The 21,063-nt window shown below is 55.0% G+C and overlaps 1 protein-coding gene across 4 annotated transcripts in view; it reads left to right on the top strand.

Moving 5' to 3' along the window:
* Positions 1-20,716, top strand: part of DENND1A (DENN domain containing 1A) — a 509,265-nt gene extending 488,549 nt beyond the window's left edge. For 3 of the 4 annotated variants that reach the window (XM_042963736.1, XM_042963734.1, XM_042963737.1), the window contains 3 exons: positions 13,365-13,493; positions 16,221-16,479; positions 17,631-20,716. In XM_042963736.1, the coding sequence (XP_042819670.1) occupies positions 13,365-13,493; positions 16,221-16,479; positions 17,631-18,824 (1,582 nt within the window). In that variant the 3' untranslated portion in view covers positions 18,825-20,716. The remainder of the gene's footprint in view (positions 1-13,364; positions 13,494-16,220; positions 16,480-17,630) is intronic. The other variant, XM_042963735.1, reaches the window with a different exon arrangement.
* The last annotated feature ends 347 nt before the right edge of the window (positions 20,717-21,063 follow it).

Genomic DNA, 21,063 nt, shown 5'->3' with positions numbered 1-21,063 from the left:
CAAGGCCCACAGCCCTGGGGCTCTCCCCAAACAACTCAGCAGCTACACACCAGCTTCCTGCGATGCTTTGAAAAAGTCCACAAAAGCCTCTCAGTCTAGGGTTTGTTAGGGGAACCAAAACTGTTGCCCGGGGGACCCTGAAGTCCCTTGGCTGAGGCGAGGAACGTGCCTCCTGTCTGCTCTACCTTCAGAAAAGTTGTCAGGAAACAAGCTAAAGGAAATGGCAGGCCCTAGCCAGAAAAGGAGCCAAAAGGAAGAAGAAATTCTGAAATGTCCACTTGTGACCTAACCCAGGTTGCAGCACACTTGAGCTCTTCCAGGATTTCTGGTTTACAGTATGGCATTGCTGGAGGCCACCGTGTTGTTACAGAACCAGCCGACCTAGGCCTACACAACCTTGCCCAGAAAGCGCTGGGAGATGGCCTGTGTGTGTGTGTGTGTGTGTGTGTGTGTGAGCATGCACGTCTTGAGAGATGCTTGTTTATGTGAACTGTGGAAGAGAGGAGTCCTGAAGTTGGTTGTAGGTACAACTTGTCCTCTGCACAATAGGACGGTGGGAATCTTAAGGAATAGTTCTGGCCCTGACTCGCATGGATTATGACTGCCCCCGTGTGGAGAAAGTCCTCCATGGCTCCAGAGTTCCTCAGACCCTGAAGATTTCTCCTTAGGAAGAGATGAAATTAGTTTACTTTCCTTTAAAACCACGTCTTTAAAACCGGGCTAAACCTTTTAGACACCATGCTGGGATAGAGAGTTGTGGGTCTGTAGATACTGAAATGCAAGCCTAGAGTCGCCGTGCATGCCCAAGAGCACCCAGAGCCAGCAACACTCCACGTGTTACTGAAAACCATTTCCTATTTTGTGACCAGGGCACCAATTAGAGGTTAGAATTCCTGATTTCGTTCATTTATGCCGCTGCTGTCCCAGCCCAGTGATAGGGGAAGCCTCTTCAGTCCATGCCCCAGAGCCAGCGTCTGGCCATCCCATCATCCTGGTCGTTAGCCCAACTGCGCCGGTATCACTTTTCATTTCTTTGTGCAATACGCCGTGTTTTAGGTTTCTGTTCCGGAAACATTTGGGTTGAAATGAACCAGTGGGAACACGGGCGCTAGTTCACTGGCAGTGATAGAACGCAAATGGCAGGTTCTCTGTCCGCCACGGCAGCTCCAGCCCTGCAGGTGGTAGAGAAGTACGTTTGGGGATGTTATTCCAAGAGTTTCTGTTCGCGTTTTTTTGGTGGGGGGGAGGGGTGCCGTTCTCCCCTAATACCAGCGACATTTCTGGTGCAACCGGGGTATTTTCCTGCATCTCTTCCCATGCTGCCTACCCATCCCCCCCCACCTCCCCACCCCCACCCCCCCCACCCCCGTTGTGCTCCTCCACTTCCAAATGCCATGTCACAACAGCACTTGGATGTGTTTTTCTCAACTGTCATCAGCTCCAGCTGGCAAGACCAAGTTCTTGAAACACAGGAAGCATCCAGCGGAAAATATTTTAATAAAACAGACTCCTCATAAAATATTGTTCTGGGGGGGAAGAAAGCAGCTCCACCAATCTGTCAGCATTGTGTTGGGAGACACGAGAAGACAAGCCGGCAGGCAGGAGCCAGATCCTAATGGGCCTTTGTTGCCGGTGGTTCCGTGTGGGGCACGTGGACTCGGTGCCTGGCCCTTTAATCTGGCCTGGATTTTCTGGACTCACGGATCTTTGTCTCCGCTGGGAATATCAAAGTGCATCGGCAACTTAGAGGGTTCGGACGGCAGCAAGAGACAGGAGATCTTTGAAGTGGAGCGAGAGGTTCCGTCCTCCCGGCTTCTGCCCCAACTCTCACTTCCAAATAGACCATTAAATAATTAACTTTGTGGACGGCAAGATGGAGCTGATTAACAAGAAGACAGTCTCCTTGGCCTCCCGCAGCAGCTCGGAGTCTGGAATTCATCAAGGCCCAGGAATATCGGCTGCCAGCTCTCTGGCTGGCCCACCCGTTGGACTCTAGTTCTTTCTTTCCAGATGATGTCCATCTGTCCATTCATGCATCCATTCATTCAGCAAATAGCTTCAAAACCCTACCAGGTGTGAGCTATTTGGGATCTTTTAAAGGCGGCCTTTAAAGAGAATCCCCGTGCCGATTCTGTTTTGACTTGCATTTCCCCAAAATGAAATTTTCTCCTATGTCAAATGCTCTTTCCGAATCAAAGGTGGGTGTCCCAGCCCCTGACAACCGTCTGATGACAACTGGAGGAACACTTGAGAAAGATTTCTGGGGAAAGCATTCCCTCTGTTTTCCAGTTAACACCTGCTAATTAATATTCAGTGACTATTTCTTCTCCAGAAGTACTAGCTACTTCCATTATTATTCAGAACGGGCTGCCGGAATGCCCTGAGGATTCCCCAGGGTGAGAGCCAGGGCTGGGAGGGGTCAGGCAGTGCGGGCTGGGGGTCAGAGACCAGTTAGCAGCAAGCACAGCCCAGCGCCTGTTGTGTTCTAGGCCCTCTTCGGCGGGTATTTGTTTCTTCTTCCACCGAGTGGGAACTAGGGCTCAGAAAATGCATTTGACCGCTGTTCCCGGGGTCATCTGGCCAGAAGGTGGCGGGGCCAGGACTCCACATGCTACTTGATTTCATTCTCTCCGCTACACTCTGCCGCCCACGGGGTCCCCTCGTCATTTTGGTGATTCTGTGTCCTAAGATGAGTTGCCCCACACGCTACCCTTTCTGTCTGGCTGCTGGAAGTTGGGATCTAGAGCCGTTCAGTCGTCTTCCTGGCAAAGAAGCAGTGTCCCCTGGTGCCTGAGTGCCTCTGCCTACGACCTTTACTGAACCATCCCTTAAGCTTGAGAAAGGTAGGTGGTGGCTTTCCCCTCTCACAGAGAAACTGAGGCTCAGAGAGAGATCTTCTGGAACTGGCTGAAGGTCTCTGGGCTAGAAAATGGTGCGATCGACCGTCTGATAACACAGGCCTCGCCCCTTCTTCGGTACCATCCAAGCCTTTTGGTTACGAACCTAAGTATGACCATGAGTTACTGTGAGTAATGAGGACAGTGGGGGCTGCGGTGGGCACGAGGAGTTTCCCATCTCCCGCCTGTTAAAGGTTATTTCGGCCGCAGTGTGCATGGCTGTCAGGCCCCAACTTATTTTCCCTTTGGCCTGCCAGGGATCGGAGAATTTCTCATCCAACGTGACGCTTAGAAGGAGCCGGCGGCAAACTCTCAAAGGCAGCGCTGGGCTCAGTACCGCCCGCCCCTCAGGATGGCGCTCGGTGTGCAGACAGAGGAGTGGCCTGCTGGTCCCCAGGTGCCTCTCGCGGGCCGGGCTGCTCGTCATCTGTTCCCCGTGGTGGGGGTTCGGGCAGTGGCCCTCACAGAGTTGCTGAGGGTACAGACAGAGTCACGTACAGCCTCCACCTCGCTTAATCTTCACGACAACCCAGAAGGGTAGGGCTGTCTTCTGAGTCTTAATGGCGAAGAGGCTTGCAGTCAGTATAGATCAGAGACGAGCCCCGTGCCGACCAGCTGCAGAGCCTGAACCCTTTTGACGGCACACCTTTGTCTCCCCTCCAGCGGGCGAGCCAGGCACCACCCCCCCAGGAGTCCTGACTGGCTGCAGGCTGCTTATTTGAAGTTTCATTGTACTAAGTAGGAATGGTCAGGATTCAGGCACCGAGGGCCCACCAGCCATTGCCCTGCTCACCTCGCTGGCCGGATCTGTACAGCCTCTGCTCTTTTCAAGTGATTTTGTTTGTCTATAAAAATAACCCAATAACCTTACAATCCAGAAGTTGGGCAAAAGAGACAAGATCATTCTGAACCTCCCTGCCTACCAGCATTTCTGCAGGTTCCCCTCAGGTCTTTTTCCTATATATATCTTGTAGAGCTGCAGCGTCCTTGCAGTATTCCGTCCTGTGGACTTGCCCGTGTCCTTGTAACCCCTGCCGTGCGTGACTGTGCCAAGATCGCATTTTGCATCCATGCGTGGGCCGCCTCACCACGCCCCCTCCTATTGGATCTGTACACTGCTCTAGATTGGATCTGTAGACACGAAACGCCGGGAAAAAATGCCCCTGTTCTTAAAGCTTTTCTCATCTGATATCGTCATAAGGAATGGAATGATTAACAACTACCATTAATGCTGGCCAAGCACTTTATATACACCGTTTCATTTAATCCTCGCAAGAAATCTTGGGAGTGAGGGTAAGGTATCATTAGCTCTATATTATAGAAGAAGTAGCTGAGACCCTGAGAGGTTGTCACTGCCCTGTACCCTTACCCAGTCATAGAGGCAAATTTCTAAATTGCTAAATAACTTGCTGAAAGATTTGTACCACTTTGCACTCCCACCAAAACTCTGGACTGCCTGCGAATCTGAGTCTGGGGGGACCCAGAGGAGCATGTGGCTGCATTAGGAATCCTTTTTTTAAGTTTGTTTGTTTGTTTATTTACTTATTAATTAGTGCAAGTGAGTGAGGAAGGGGGAGAGAGAGAGAGAGAGAGAGAGAGAGAGAGAGAGAGAGAGAGAGAGAAAGAGAAAGAGAAAGAGAAAGAGAATGAATGAATCCCAAGCAGGTCCATACTGTTAGCACAGAGCCCCACGCAGGGCTTGAACTTACGAACCACGAGATCATGACCCGAGCTGAAACCAAGAGTCGGATGCTTAACCGACTGAGCCACCCAGGTGCCCCAGGAATCCTTCTGACCAAGGAGAAATTCCGCAGGCTGTGCTGGCTGGGCTGATAGTCTGTGCACCAAATGGCCAGCCCCCGCTGCTTAGGAATTTGTAGAGTCTGATCATCCAAATTGCACTCCGTGACCCCAGCACCCAAAGCCCCAGAAGATTAAAATAAGATCAGAGGAAGCTGCCAGAAGCATTTAGTGAGAGCTCTACCCACAGACAAGGTCTCAGAACACTGCAGTTGTATCTCTTTGGGCCAGGTGCACACGTGCTCTGGCCAAAGACGATGTTCCACACCCTGCCATGTCCTCAAGACCAGGGCTCAGCACAGCGCCTGGTGGTGCTGGCCACAGAGCACAGTGGGGTAGAGCCCCGTTCCCTCCTACCCAGGCCCAGAGCTGCCCCAGGGGTGTGGTTGGTGAACTGTTGCCAGGGCAGTGGCCTAAGACTCTGGTGCCAGGGACAGACCTGGGTCAGCATCTTGCCCACTAGCTGCCAGCCAGAAACCCTGGGCAAGACTTTTTGCCTTTTTTTTCTTTTTTTTTTTTTTTTTTTAGAGAGCATGAGCTGAGGGGCAGAGGGGGAGAAAGAGAGAGAGGGAGACAGGGAGACAGAGAGAGAGGGAGAGAGGGAATGACAGAGAACGAACGAACCCCAAACAGGCTCCACGCTTAAGACCAGGGACCCTGGGATCATAACCTGAGCCGAAACCAAGAGTCAGATGCTCAGCCAACTGAGCCGCCCAGGCGCCCCTGCCCTTTTTTTTTTTTTTTTTTAAAACACAATGCCTGTTCACATCCCAAAGAACATGATTTGGGAAACCGCCCACAAGAGCCACACTGGCATGCTAGGTTGGCGGGGAACAGCAGTCTCCCCTCCTGCAGGGACTGCTGCTGTCAACAATCTGATGCCCACCCTGTTGCCCTCCCTCATCAGCTGCCCCTCCCTCCCATGCCCACAGCCCCCTGGCTGGCCCCGCGCCCCCCCCCCCCGATACCACACTGACCTGCCCCTTGTATTCTCTTACGTCACACATACACACAGGGGTCTAGGAGCCCCTCCAGGGCAAGGGTCACGCGCCCTTCGGCTTTGACTCCTCAACTCCCGGACCAGAGCCTAGCTTAGGGCTCTGCTCGGGGACATCTACTGAATGAATGGACAAGGGAATCACTGAAGACAGGTTGAAGCTAATAGCTCATAGCTCATAGCACCCTGGAGATGGGGAAGGGATGTCAGTTAACCACAAATGTGGAAAGAGCGCCTACTGTGTGCCAAATATGATTGGGTGTGACTGTGAAGCTACTAGCACCTGTCCTGCCCAGGCCATCTAAGAGCCAGAAACTGCCATCAGCCCCAGGAGCAAGTCTCCAAGATGCCAGCTGGGCCCTGGGCCCCAGGGGTAGGGACAGCTGTCTCCGTGCTAACCCCCTGGCAGCCTGCCAGGACCCACTCCCTGAGCAGCCAAGAGTTCAAACCCTGGAGCAGAGGGTCCCAGACCCAATTAGCAATGTGAGAGAGGCCCCTGACCCCACTCAGGCCCCCCTCCCCTCTCCAGCAGTAGGTTCTGGGCCCTGGAGACAAAGCCACACAGCAGAAGTCTGACGTGGAGCCTGAGCCCAGACCGGAAAAGAAGGAACTACTGAGGAGTCCCCAGGGATGCGCAGCAGCCCAGGCAAACACAGGTCTCCCTTGTCCCCAGCCACTTCTGCCTACCGCTCAGAAGGAAGGAGCCCTCCCAGGAGCTGTCATGACAGGGAGAGTTAGTTCCAGCTGAGAACCCAAGCCTTTAGCGCACCCCCGGGAGAGAAGGTGCCCCACCCCCAAGACCTGCTGCTTTCAGCCTCCTTTGAAAGTTTTGCCACCTCTCCTGAGCCCCTCCCTCTTCCAGGAGCCCCGTCACCCTTTCTCAGGGCCTGTTTCAGGCCCAGCACTTCTACGTGTCACCTTGGTTAACCTACTCTCCCCCCCCACACACACGCCCCCAAAAGTCATCACGGCTCAGGTGTGTTCACCTGTTCAGCCAGTGAGGGAACCAAGGCTCTAACAGGTCGAATGGTGGCCTTAGATCCAGGATGTGCAGCTAGGTCTGCAGGGTCCCATGGCCACGTCCACTGCTTTCTCACCAGACACCCTGTCCTCCACCACTGCTCCCAGGGCCCCCACAGGAGACTCAGGCTCAGGGCAGGCAGAGGCGGTCCTTGGGGTGAGGGCTACTTGTTGTTTACAGTCTACACAGTTTCTCTTCTGGGTAGGAAACGTGTAGACGGTGTCCCCACCCCCATCTTCTCTCTACCAAAGAGCCTGAAGAATGGGAAGGTGAAGCCCGGGTCCTGTGTTCGGGCTTCTCTGCCTATGAGAAGGACTGGGAAGGAGGACTTCTCAGGACGTCTCGGGGATGGGTGTGGAACATGTTGACACTAGTGTTTTTTCAAAAGAAGGGATGAATGAATGAACATAAACGTTGACAGACAGATGGAATGATGAAGATTGGAAAGATAAAGGGTACAGCCAACCCTCTCAAGAGAGAGATGAGGCCAAGCCAGTAAGGCCCCCTCCCCAGTCCTCACATCACCCCCTAATCTGGCACGTCACCTCAGTCCTCCTGTGGGTTCAAGGCCCTCCTCCACCACCTGGTCCCTACCAACCCTGCCAGTCTTTTCTTGAAACTCCCACCCTGACCTCAAGCCCCTTGTGCCCACTCCTCCCAGAGACCCCTCCAGGCCATCCTGCAGCCTCCTCCATACTCAGCATTGGAAGCCCAGCTCCCACATCACTTCCCTAATGGAGCCTCAACCAAGAGCCCCTGAACCAGGGGTACCCCCCCCCCACTGCCCTCTGGCAGGGCACGTTCCCAGTGGGGTGAGAAAAAGTTGCTCTCACACCCACCCATCCCCACCAGACCAGTTGACCTGACAGGAAGAACACCCTCTGCTGGTGATCTTGACTCATGACAGCAGTGATTCAGTCTTCCTGTTTTAGAGTAGATCGCCACGTACAACTGAGTGCAAAGATCCAGTGTCCAGCAGGTTCTGTATCTGCCTCCAGTTCTTCCTCCCTGAGAATGGTCCTAGCTCTTAACCCAGGTCACACAGAGAATAGCTCCAGTGCAGTTCTGGAGCTTCCCTTGGGGGCTGTGCACCAACTTGTTTCCCCCAAAGACCCTCTGACTTGCTTCAGGGCTCTGTTCTATTGTTTTCATCTATGCGTATGCCCGGGTGTGGTCTGGAGTCTTGGTCCTGTGTTATGGTGGTGGAGAGATGGCGTGGGAGTTCTGGAAGGCAGCCACGCTCACCCCTGTACCACCAACACATGGCGTGGGAATTGTGATGTGCTACCATGGGCCCAACTGACCCTAACCCTCTAGGTTAGGGGACCTAACCCTGACCTAACCAGTTAGGGGACCACTAACCCTGACCAGGAAAGTCTTTGAAAGCAGGAGCCACCTTATATTCGTCCTTGAACACCTAGGGAAGACCCTACACCGGATGAAAATGCCCAGAATCTGTCAGCAGGTGAATGTGGCATATGGATAGTAATTGAGTATGTACTATCCCTGGGCATGAGGCCAAGCCCTTTACGAATAATTTCATTCAACTTTGTGACAACACCATCAGGAGGGCTGTAGAACCCCCATTTTGCAGATAAGATATTAGGGGGAAGGGAGGTAAAATGACTTTCCCAAGGTCATCTGGCTGGGAAGTGGGGGGTGATGGGAAGCTGCACAGAATGGCACATCTACTGGGCAGGCAGGACCTGGCCTTGTCGGGGCCTGTCCCTGCTCATCGGCCCAACAGGAGCCTTGTAATCAAAGGATGCCAGGGCGGCCATTTACAAAGCGAAGATCCTTTGTGCTGGAGTGAAACGATCCTTTAAAAAATGATCACCGGCTCCCCTTGTTACCTCTGGAGACCAAGTCCTTGCTGATTTTTCCCTTCCTTATCTCAAGTACATTTAAATGTCAATTAAATTTGAAATATCTACATTTGTCAGCATTTCATTTTGGGCCAGCGTGACGTGCTGCTGATTTGTCCACGCGATGTGACACATGAAAAAAACTCTCGAGATGCAGATCTTCCTCATTAAAAAATAAGCCCATGCGATCCCGGCACGGCGGAGAGCCACAGAGCACGTCCCCGCTTCCTGACGCCGTGTCTCTGACATGGTATTTAAAAAGGAACAGCCGCGCCTGTCACCACTGTCACACGCGTGCGCTAACCGGCGACACGTTAAACCAAACATTAGAAAGGGTTCGGGAAGTCATCTGCATGGGAACTCCGAGATGAGGTGGGCAGAGGCGGGAGCAGCCGTGGGAGATGATGGGGTCTGAATGGTGATGGACAGCGGGCCTTTCTTTCTCGCCAAGACTCTGGCAGCCCCTCGCTGGGTAGCCAAGTTCACCACGACCTGCCTTTTCACAGACAGCTCTTTGTGTGTAATCAAATCCAGGCGAGTGGTGGGTGGCAGACTGCAGGCTACTAGCTGAATTGGGTTAATGAGGGAAGAGGTACGCTTTTTTTTTTCTCCCCGTATTCTGCCTTAAGCTAATAAAAAATTTAAACCTGGACATTTTCAACGATTCATCCTTTATCTCTGACAAATATCTGACTCTGTGTTTCAGAGGAGGACATGAACAGCTGAATTTAAATCAGTTTATTTTGAAATCTCACCTTTTATTAAAAGTGGAAGGGGGCACACCCTGCCCCTTACCGCGTTGTTTCAGATACACAGAACTGAAGAGGCCGGGATCACAAAGTGGTTTGGAGTCAAACAGATCCAGACTCCTGGCTCCACCTATGGCTGCTGTGTGATGCTGGGCAAGCGACTGGCCCTCTCTGAGCCTTGGCGTTCTCTGCCAAGCGAGCACGTGATAAAGGAATTAAGGAAACTGTACGGCCAGCGTTTAGCTTGCATCGTCGTCATCATCCACGTGGCCCGAAGCCTGAAAACACTCTGATCTGACCAAACCACCCGGCGAGGGTTTTCGTCACTCTCGAGAGACAGACGGCATGTTCCGGAGATACCCTGGGCCTCTTGTGGAAGCCACTGTCCGGCCCGCCTGGCCTGGCCAGGCCAGGAGAGCTGACTGGAGAGGGAAAGTGGTTCCCTCCCGCCCCTCTCACCCCGCAGGCCTGCTACGCGACCACACCCATGTGGGGAGGCCCTGGACTCTGACGGGGGTGTGAACTGTGGCAGCCGGGTTGAGTGAAGCCAAGGTCCAGTCCAGCACAAAGGCTGCTTGCTCTTCTGTGAGTCCAGACCTTCCTGGCATTCGGCTCACGTGCCAAGCTGTGACTGCTGCTTTCTGGTCGAAGCCAGAGGAGGAGACCGTACTTGGATGGGTGTTGGAAGGGCACTCGGGATGGATTTGAGGGACACCAAAGAGCTTCATTCAGGTTGACCTAAGCAGAGGTGTGTGTCCCCTCGTACGCCTCTACCAGCAGCCCGGCTGACGGGACAGTGAGGGCCCTGGCCTAGAATCTCTGCTTGTCACTCCCTGGCCAGGTCACGTGGTTACCTCTCTCTCCTTCACAGAGATGCCCAGTGCCCACCTAGCACTCGGGAAGTGCCTCTACCTGGAAGTGTGGGTGGGTGGGTGGATGGATGGATGGATGGATGGATGGATGGATGGATGGTTGGTTGGTTGGATGGACGGACAGACCGACGGACGGACGGACTAATGACAGTCCCATCCTCTGTAAAATCAGCACAGTGATACACCTCCCTGCTAGGCTGTTGGGAGGGGTGGAAATAATCTATGTAAAGCCCCTGGCACAGTGGATATTATTTTACACATTTTTCCAAGACTCCTGCCTGCTCCTATGTACCCAGCACCCTCACCCCCAGATGTGGTCCCACTCTGCAGCCTCAACGTCTCAGAGGATAGATGGGGAACCTCAGGGGACACTTTTATACCGTAGCCCCAAGCTGATGAAAGGGACAGGTGCTGTGCTGGGGCTCCAGAAAGGTGGGTGAGATGGATGGGGGCTGCCTCATCTCCCCAGCACATTGGCTTCCAGACATTTGACTGCAAACCTCCATCGCACTAATGTTGTGCCCCATGTGGGGATAAAGAGAAGAAGGAGCCAGGCCCCTGCCCTTGAGGAACTCGACTTAGAAACAGAATTGCAAGAGGTTAAATGGTATGGATGAAGTGCTAAAACATTCAGCCCAAGGGGAAGCTAGCTTCATCTGAGGGGAAAGCTCCAGCTGGGGATTCCAGGGAGACTTTCTAGAGGGCCCATTGAGCCAAGTCTTCAAGACCTCAGTCAGTGCAGCAGGCAGAGCAGGAAAAGATGTCAGGGAGGTCTGCGGGGCGTGTAGGGGGGCGGCAGGAGGAGGCTGCAGGGGTGGACAGGCTCAGGCGGACAGCGTGGTGTCTATCCTGCCTGCAGCTGGCGCTGGGCACTGCCTCCCTGCAACCCTCACCCCTGCCCACCCAGCACATTCCAGAGCTCCCCAGAGTGGAGCAGGAGGCCACCCTCCTCTCCACCCTCCACCCCTCCTCACCTGCTCAGGAGAGCCGTCCGGTGCTGGATTTAAACAGTTGAGTAAATCATCCTGTGAATACCTGGATGTTATTATTCTTAACACTTACTGGGTCTACTCACCACACAACAGCTGCCTCAGAATTGCTCTGCGGTGTCGTAGATTTGCAGGTGTCCAGCGGGAGAGTGACAAGGTTGAGTTGGTGAATCAGAGCAGGATTCCAGTGGCTGTGTGGGGTGGCCCGTCTGTGCCTTGTTTTATGTCCCAGTGGGTGTGACAGGAGCTGGGTGGCCTCGTTTCTGTGAATCACATCTTCTTGCCCTCTGTCCTGAGTCCGGAGGAGAACACCCCACCTAGGCTGATGCTATCTCTGGTCTGGGAAGGACAAGTCCCTGACACCCAGGCAGGCAGCCTGGGCAAGGGGAAGAGCCCAGCGACCCGCCACCTCCCTGCGTGTGGCCCTGGGCAAGTGGCTTCCCCTCTGGGAGCCTCGGTCTCCACCTCAGTATGAGGACAAACCGCTTAGCCTGCCTAACTTCCAAGGATGACGCAAGGAGTGAGGGGGTTTGGGTATGCGAGTGCCGGGGAGCTCTGCAGCTCTGGGAGCCAGCCCCGGGTTCTCCTTTTAAAAGAATAGCATATTCTTGGTGACAACTGCCTTAGCACTGGCGATGGCAAATCACAGCCCAGCCTGCTCTCCTGGTCCACCAGGAATAGCTGCTGCCCGTCACGGACCCTCCGGTGTGGTTCCCATTCACTCTTATGGACATGGTGCCCTTTTATGAAAGGAAACCTGGAAAGAAGTGCATCAGAAAGCAGAGAAAGGAGGGGTGCCTAGGTGGCTCAGTCCGTTAAGCCTCCGGCTTCGGCTCAGGTCATGATCTCGTGGTTTACGGGTTCGAACCTCGCGTCGGGCTCTGTGCTGACAGCTCAGAGCCTGGAGCCTGCTTCAGATTCTGTGTCTGACTCTCTCTCTCTCTCTGCCCCTCCCCTGCTCATGCTCTGTCTCTGTCTCAAAAATAAATATCAAAAAAATTAAAAAAAGAAAAAAGCAGAGAAAGGAGCCAGCTCTGGCTGGGGGTGTTGGAGAGGAGACTGCCCCCCACCCAGGCACCCCTATGCTTCCTACTCCATCGTCCCCCGAACTCCACCTCTGCCCCCCTCACTGGTATCTGAGCATGCCCAGCCCGGTGTGTGGGGCCCAGATGTGACCCCGGGTCTGTCCGGCCCAGCTCCCCCTCTCCCAGGCCCGCACCTCTCCCGGGCCCTGGTCAGTGTATAATTCATGGCAGCCACGCGGACTTTCTCGGGGCTGCGTAGTGTTTGTGTTTATAGAGGTAGAGCTCACAGGTGGCTGACAAGGGAGATGTATTTTTTATAACAATGAATATTTAATTTCCACATCACAGATGAAAAAGACTCTCTGAAGAGGCATGTGAGGGAGACTCCAGAGAGCAGCCGCTAATCAGAAAAGGGCCTTCTAGCCAGTGCCCCTCCACGTGGCTCACTTTCTTCTTTAACTTTCTATTTTTATTTTTCCCTGATTATTGAAGTAGGTATGCACATTGAAGAAAGTATAGAAGACACAGAAAATAAAAAGAGGCAGTGTGGGAGGGGGGGATTCGCCCCTAATCCCGCTAGATTTTGTGGACATTTAGGTACATCCCTTTCTGGTCTTTTTTCTGTGCGGTTTCCCGTAAGTAGCTGCGAGAGAACGCAGTGCAATTACAATTCTGCATCCTGGCTTTTAGATTCTTCTTTCTTAGACACACTATAGTTGATGGGTGGGTAATATTCAGCCAAATGTACCATAATTCACTCCAGCAGACTCCTATTGCTGGAAGTTTAAGATGTCCCGTGTTTTGATATCCTCAGCATGGCAGCAGTGAATGTCTTTGTGTCTCCTTCTTTGCTACATTTAGGATTTTCTAGACAGACGTGGGGTTGTGAGGTCATACGTGGCTGGATCCGTGTTTAAGGCTCTCGACACCTATGGCAAACTCACGGTTTCTTTTCTGTTCGGGACCAGCTTCCTCACCTTGGGGGACCGGTCAGGCCCCCTCTGGCCTTCTCCAGGGAGCCTCTACCCCAGGTTGGCAGAGGGAGGCGGGGGCCAGGCGCCGAACGCAGACGCCCCCCTCCCACCGGCCACATGGAGTTCTGAGGGTGCCTCCTAACTGCCTCTTCTCTCTTGTCTTCCTCTGCCCCAGCCTGGTAAAGCCCTTGCGACACTATGCGGTCTTCCTCTCCGAAGACTCCTCTGACGATGAATGCCAGCGGGAAGAGGGCCCGAGCTCTGGCTTCACCGAAAGCTTTTTCTTCTCCGCTCCCTTTGAATGGTCTCTCCTTCCTTCTTCCATTTCCCTGAGCTCTGCTTGGTGACTCTCCTGGGCCGCGTGGGGGAGGGGGGCCAGTGCTGCTTGCCCTTGTGTGCGGGGAGGGCCGTCTGGAGCCACTGCCTTCCGGTGCCCCTGTGCCACCACGTGGGGTGAGTGAGTGTCCCCCGTGTGTGCCTCTGCCCAGAGTGTTCATTCTGCCAGCCCCGTGGGCTCTGTGGTGAGGAGTGAGGTGATGGGAGGGTGGCAGGGCCGACAGGTGTGAGACGGGAGCATGAGTCTCTGTCCCTTACCCAGGAGACTGCACTTGACCGTTAATGGAAGTGGTTGTGGATGCCTGGGTCCTCCTCCAGCTCAGCACATCTCAGAAAACTACGGAGACGGAGGGTCAGATTTTAACCTTAAAAGAAAAAACACGTATTGATATGGAGCGTATATGTTATTGCTGACAGATCCAAATGTTGTATCGATCTGCCTGACTTTAAGATAATTTATATCATCGCTGTTTATCGCCTGTGCCTCATGCTAATTATAAATTGCAACTTAGAAAAAAGAAGGTTCGCCCACAATCCAGCCACCGCCCAATGTTAAGCTTTGGTAGTTACCCCTTCTTTATCAGTTCTTGCCCATCTACCCACAAGTTTTTCCCAGCTGGGCTCAAGCAGAGGGACAGCTTTTGTCTGCATTTGTTAACGAAGTTGTAATGTTTTTAATGGGAGCCTTTTACAGAAGGGAGCTGCCCTTTGCTGAACACCCACGGGGCCACAACCAGCCTCTAGGGAGTGAGCTATTAAAACCATCTTAGGGAAGAGGGGATTCTTCCCTTCCACCCCGTCCCAGCCCCTTCCCCTGAGCCAGGCCTGTGAGCTGCTCAGGGCACCTGATAAACCCACCACTTCTGCTCCTACCATCGCCCCCTGGGGTAGCAGGGTTCTGCCACCAGCTCACCTGTGACCACAGGCAAGTCAGTCCCCTCCCGTTGTCCTCACTCAGAAGGTGGTGGCCTAAGTCAGTGTTGCCCGAGTTTCACAGACCACCTTTTCTGTACCTTGAATCTTTTTCTTTAAAATTTTTCTGTCAAAACTTCAAAAAATTAACCTTCTCCTCAGCAATAATATCTCTAATATCATAGGCCTAATGTGTCAATTATTATCTCTACTGTTAGTTAAAATAAAGGTAGAACCATTGGAATAAGACCTGTTCATCCACATAATCAACTCAAAATCACCTTGCAGATAAAAACACCCTGCCTGAGTGATGTCCAAGGACCCCCCACCACAGAGTGCGGGGGTCTCGTTCTTTTTAAATTAATTGATGCCTTAATTATTTAAATAGTGAATAGCGCTCACTCCTTTGGCCATGACCTAAGAAAAGTAGAGGTTCTTGTGTGTGGTGTGTGTTATTAAACAGGAACTGGCTCATAAGTTAACTATACTGGAGTAAAAATAAATAAAAATAAGTCGCACAGGAAAGACAAGGAACTGGCCCATCGTAAGTCCAAATAAAATGGTTTCTTTTTAAAGAATACTATTTCCTTCCTTAAGTGTAAGGAGCACATTGACTTTTCTTTACTCCTTGGTTGTGTTCAAGCTTGGTTAAAAGGTCTTTAATTCCTTGGTCAGATGGCTCAGAGTCAGTGGAAACTTTTGAAGTCTCTCCAACTCGGCATCCATTGCTACCTTTTGCTCTGTGACCTAGGGTGAGTTACTTAGCCTCTCTGAACTTCAAGATACTAAAGGCTGATGGAGTCCTGACTGCTGAGCCCTCTCTCTGCTGTCGGTTCCCTACCCTGGTTCCTGCAAGTGTGACTTTGGGACCAGCAGGTGGCGCCCTTCCCCCACTTTACCAGAGCCGTGAGCAGTTTCTGCTGAGACACAGGGGACAGAACCAGCCCTAGCCTCTGTCCTGGTCTTCACTAGAGTCAAGTCAGGGTTTATCCAGGCACCGTTCTCCATGTACCCAGTGGTGCCCTGGGGGGCTGAGCCTTGTGAAAAAGGAAAATTAGAGAAACCTTTCGTCACCTATGCCTGAGTCAAATGTACAGAAGGCTGTTAACAGCCTCTGTGCCTGCCATTTGCCAGGCACCATGGTAGGTAGTTCACATAACCACCACCACCACCAGCAAGGGAGATACACTCTGGAATGGGGAAGAGGCTGAGGTTCAGAGAGGTTAAGAGACTTGCCCAAGGTCCCACAGCAAGTGATGGCAAGACCAGAGCTAGAACAGAGGTCAGCACAGGCTGAAGCCCAGACAGTTATTCCTGAGGGTCCTGAGGCGTGCTGGGTAGTTACCCGGGGGGAGAATTTCTCCCAGCTCAGTTCCCCATGAGCCACGGGGAGGTGGGAGGGCAGAGACTGGGCTCAGGAATGGGCAGGCTGCCTGTTCCCTTTCTAATCACGTCCCGTTCCTCATGCCTTGTCTGGATGGCTTGCAAGCCCCCTCCCCAGTCATATGGTGGGTCCTGTGGTTTTCAGAGGAACTAAGTGGATCCCCTTAGTGCAAATTAGAGCCAAAGCAATTTGCCCAGGGTCCCACAATAAACAACAGAACCCAAATTCAGCCCCAGGTCTGTCAGATTGCCAGTGACCAGACTCCGGCACTCACAGGGACCCCAGGACACTCACCTGTCCCCAGGCCTCCCGGGTGTACTCTTCCTGGGGGTGGGGGCTGCTGGCTCCTCCCGTGGAGGCTCTGGGCGGGAGGATCCAGCCTGCTCTGCCTCCTCCCAGGCCTCAGCCATATCGGACACTCAAGGAGTCAGACAGCGCAGAAGGTGACGAGGCAGAGAGCCCAGAGCAGCGAGTGCGGGAGCCCACAGGCCCTGCCCCAGCTCCACCTGACCGAGCTGCCAGCATCGACCTCCTGGAGGACGTCTTCAACAACCTGGACATGGATGTCCCACTGCAGCCACTGGGCCAGGCCAAGAGCTTGGAGGACCTTCGGACCCCCAAAGACCTGAGGGAGCAGCCAGGAACCTTTGACTATCAGGTATGATACCGGGGTGGGGTGGGTACCTGTCAGGGCCGGTGCCTTCCACACACGAGGCAGATACCCCCGTGTGACAGCGAAGGAGACCAAGGGAGAAACAGTGACTTTTCCAGGGTCCTCGGCCGATGCTCAGGGTCAGTCTGACTGCAAACCCTGCCGGGCGGGCCAACAGCCCGGCCGACAGCCAGTGAGCCACCCTCAACGGCGATCGCCGTAGAAGATGCTACACCTGGTGGAAATCCACCCCTCACTTCCATTTGTGCATCAGACAGGGGTGTGCTGGTGCTCCACTCTCCCAGGGCCCCAGCCCCACCCCCAGGCGGGGCTTTGACGCCTGATCCAAGTGGGCGTGCTCCCGTGCCCATCAAGTCTCCTTGGAGAACCTTTGGATCAGAATTCCTGGATTCCGGATTATTTGCATGGGACCGCTGATCCGCCATCGCGACTTCCAATGTGTCTCATCCCCTCTCTGCGCCTGTCTCCCCACTTGCAAGTGGAGGCTGCTGAGTCTCTGGGTCTGTGGAACTGACAGGAGCTCCCGTGGGTACAGTGATTCGAGCGCACCCTCCTGCGGGGAGTCCCCTGTTCCCCTGCCGCTGAGGACCAAGTCCGGGCCAAGAGAGGGGAAGTGGCGCCCAGGTAGTGTCGCTTGCGAGTGGCAGAGCCGGGACATGAGCCCAGTCCTGTTTTCCTGCCAGCCAGGGAAGAAACCTTTGCTCAGACCCCGTGCCTCACTCACCTTCAAGCTCACAGGTGATTAAAAGTACCCACATGCTTTGAAAAGTAAAAAAACCCCAGCCAGTAGATGGTCAATAAATGGAGTCATTTTCCTAAAACTACTTGGCGACACTGACGTAAGAGGACAAGGGCTTTCTCTGGAATCCCTTTGTGCGGTGAGAAAAAAGCCTGACTTGGAGTCGGAAAAGAGGAAAACAGAGAAGCCTGGGCTTGGCGTCCGGACAGACCCGGGCTCTCTGCTGGTGCCCTGGGCCCGGCTGCTCTGAGTCCCAGGGACCCGATCGGCCACACGCCTGGGATCCCAGTCTGAGCGCCCACCCGGCACACGGGAGGGGCACGGGGATGGATATGTGCTGCCTTCCAGTCTGTCCAGGTCAGTCTCTGGTCACTGCCTCCCTCTTTCTCTCCAACAGAGGCTGGACCTGAACAGGAGCGACAGGAGCCGCGGGATGCCAATGGCCTTGAAGCTCACCCACCCGTACAACAAGCTCTGGAGCCTGGGCCAGGACGACATGGCCATCCCCAGCAAGCTCCCGGCCAGCTCCCCTGAGAAGCCCTCATCCCTGCTTGGGAGCTCCCTGGCTCTGCCCCGCAGGCCACCGGCCCAGGACAGCATCCTGAACCCCAGTGACAAGGAGGAGGCGCCCACCCCGACTCCGGGCAGCATTACCATCCCCCGGCCTCAGGGCAGGAAGACCCCGGAGTTGGGCATCGTGCCTCCGCCCCCCACTGCCCGCCCAGCCAAACTTCAGGCGGCCAGCGCCGCCCTCGGGGACTTCTCAGAGCGGCCGCAGGCTGAGTGGGAAAGGCGAGCCCCCCTGAGTCCAGCCCCGTTCCCCGGGCTCCTCCCCAGCGCCGCCCGCCAAGGACCCACCGAACCACTGCAGCCGCTCAGCCTGGCCCCAGGGGCTGCAGGCACAAGTGGTGATGCCCTGCTGGCCCTCCTGGACCCACTTAACACAGCCTGGCCAGGCAGTACCCTTCCACCAGGACCTTCAGCCCCAAACGTAGCCACCTCATTCACACCCCAGTTCAGCTTCCCCCCAACAGGGACGCCCACCCCATTTCCACAGCCATCGCTCAATCCCTTTGTGCCAACCGTGCCAGCGGCTCTGCCCGCCATGCCCCTGGTCTCCACACCAGCCGGGCCTTTTGGGGCCCCTCCTGCTCCCCTGGGGCCAGCTTTTGCCCCCAGCCTCCTGCTGTCCAGTTCTGGCTTCTGTGTCCCACATAGATCTCAGCCCAACCTGTCTGCCCTCTCCATGCCTAACCTCTTCGGCCAGATGCCCATGGGTGCCCACACCAGTCCCCTGCAGCCCCTGGGCCCCCCAATGGTCGCCCCTTCGAGGATCCGAACATTGCCCCTGGCCCGCTCAAGTGCCAGGGCCGCCGAGGCCAAGCAGGGGCTGGCCCTGAGGCCCGGAGAAGCCCCCCTCCTTCCTCCCAGACCCCCGCAGGGCCTGGAGCCAGCACTGCAGCCCTCTGCTCCTCAAGAGGCCAGAGACCCCTTTGAGGATTTGTTACGGAAAACCAAGCAAGATGTGAGCCCGGCCCCTGCCCCAGGCTCAGTAGAGCAGCTCAGGAAGCAGTGGGAGACCTTCGAGTGAGCCAGGCGCCGAGAGCGAGGGCAAGCCGGGCCACGCGCTGTGCCGCCCGCCACTGTGCTCCGAGGCTGGCGGGCCCTGCTTCCCCTGCTGTTCTGTTTCCGCCCAGGTTCTGCCAGTGGGAAGGGATGGGTCCCCTCTCTGCCGCCCCTCTTTCCCCTCCACGCCACCCATCTCTGAGGTCTGGCCGCTAGCAGATGGTGCCAGTTCCGGCCTGGGAATGGACCCAGCTCCTGGGCGCCCACCCCAGTAGCCCTGCCATCACCCCTCCCCTGCACCCTTGATTAGGTTTTGCACTAAAGAGGTCAGCTGGGCGAATGACTGCCCCAGACCAAGTCCTACCCACCGTCCTCCTGGAAACCTCCCGCCGGGAGCCCCAGGGCTCCACAAGGCCTCCCCTCCCCAGCTCTGTTCTCTTGCCCCAGCCGCAGCCCGGCCCTGCACACCCCCGCAGGAACCAGCACAGGCATCGGTGGTGGCCTCGGTGTGAGCTCGTCTATACCAGACACATGTGGTCTGGAGTTTGGAGTAAGGAGCCCCCCTCCCGGGCTGGAGAGCCTGCCCACCTGGAAGGGCATTTACAACCCTCTCTAGCAATACCCTCACTCGTTCTTTCTTTCTTGAGTCTTCACCCAACCCCAACCTTCAGTTGTTTCTGGCTTGGGAGGGATTTGGGGCTGAGGGATCCTTGGGAACCCTCTGACAGCCAAACACAGTCGCAGCCAGCCCTGCGTGGGGGCTGGGAGCACCAGCAACTCTTGATTCGTAGAAGACAAAAGAGCAACAGGTAAACTGAGTGCATCCGGAGGAGTCGGGCTGCCGTCCTGTGCTCTGCCTCTAGTATGTACTGAATTGGGGCCCAGCTTCTTGTCGCGTGGGACCTCGGGGGAAGAGCTGAGAAGCAGGCACCCAGATCCCAACTGGGAAGCCAAGCTGAATGCCACAGACTGATGCAAGAGTCCCAGCTGCTGTTCAGGAATGGGCAGGGGCTCTGAGCCCTTCTCCAGGCCCTGGGGGAGTGCATGAACTTGGCTTCTTGCAGCCTGGAGGCCGGAGAAGGGCCAGGAGCCACCCCCTCCCCCGCCCACATAGCGTAGAAATTCCTGAGGCCCACGTCACCAAAGCTAAATTGAAATGTTTTGTTATTGTTTCTTTTATCTATCTTTTCCTTTCTACTTTATTGATTTGACGATTCTTAAAATTGACTAGTTTCAATAAACCGAGTTAAAATACGGCCCAACCATTTAAGAAAACAACCATCTGAGACATGCAGGAAATTGTGAGCATTTTGACCTGATTTCTCATTTCCTATTTGTGAATGGTCAGACACACAGTCTCAGAGGTGTCTGACAGGGCCAGGGGGCTCCTGGAGGCCCCCGGAACCCCAAGGAGCCTTGTCATCGTCTGAGGGACCCTGTGTGGGTCCGTGAGGCCGGGAGGGCTGGCCCGGAGTTTCTCGGACACCAGGTGCGAGGAGCTGCTGGCACACAGCCCCTTCCTGAGCCGGTCACGGCCCCTTGGGCAAGCCCTCTCTCTCTCTCTCAATCTCTGCGTGTCCTCGGCCCGCTGAGGTGGCGAGGGAGCCACGTGGTGTCTGGGCACATGGGCACCTCCAGGATTCTCAGGTGTTTCCGCACCGGTTCCAGATCCGCCCACCCACCCCGGGCAGCCCCCAAGCCCCATCGGAGACAAAGTGTGAGATGAGGGATGCTGTGGGGCCCCAGGGAAGCAGAGCCCACCCCGTGGTCGGTCTCCCCGGCTGTGCTGGGGGCTGGTGGCGAGCACTCCGTGTTCTCGAGAGCATTGTTGTCTCTTCACTGGCTGGATTGAATTTGCACCCAAGGGTGAATGTTGTGTGTGCGTTCAATAAAATCTTCTTGGGGAGAAGGTTGGCATCCCTGTGTCCTGAGGAAGCTCTGGGGGAAAGGGAGGGCTCAGAGCAGTCAGGGAAGAATTTGACCCCTGGCCCACTCCCCAGCCTCTGAGACCAGGTCCTTTTCCCTCTGGAGTAGGGCATGGGCGGGGGGTAGTCACAGGCATGCCCAGGCCTGGCCAGTCCTTGGAGCAGGGCTGCAGGTCACCGGTGGTGTTGAAAGTGCCCACACTCCAGGGAACAAGTTCAAGGGAACAGCATGAAAGTCAGTCCCATAGATAGGTCATTAGCAAGGGCAGAGCCTTAAAAACCAACACCTCTGTTGTGTTGGGGGAGATTGGGACCAAGCACCCAGAGTAGGTATTAAAC

This window comes from Panthera tigris, chromosome D4, assembly GCF_018350195.1.
Source record: "Panthera tigris isolate Pti1 chromosome D4, P.tigris_Pti1_mat1.1, whole genome shotgun sequence".
Lineage (NCBI taxonomy): Eukaryota > Metazoa > Chordata > Mammalia > Carnivora > Felidae > Panthera > Panthera tigris.
Note: the sequence above shows the minus strand (reverse complement) of the source record. Positions and strands in the feature narration are given on the sequence as shown.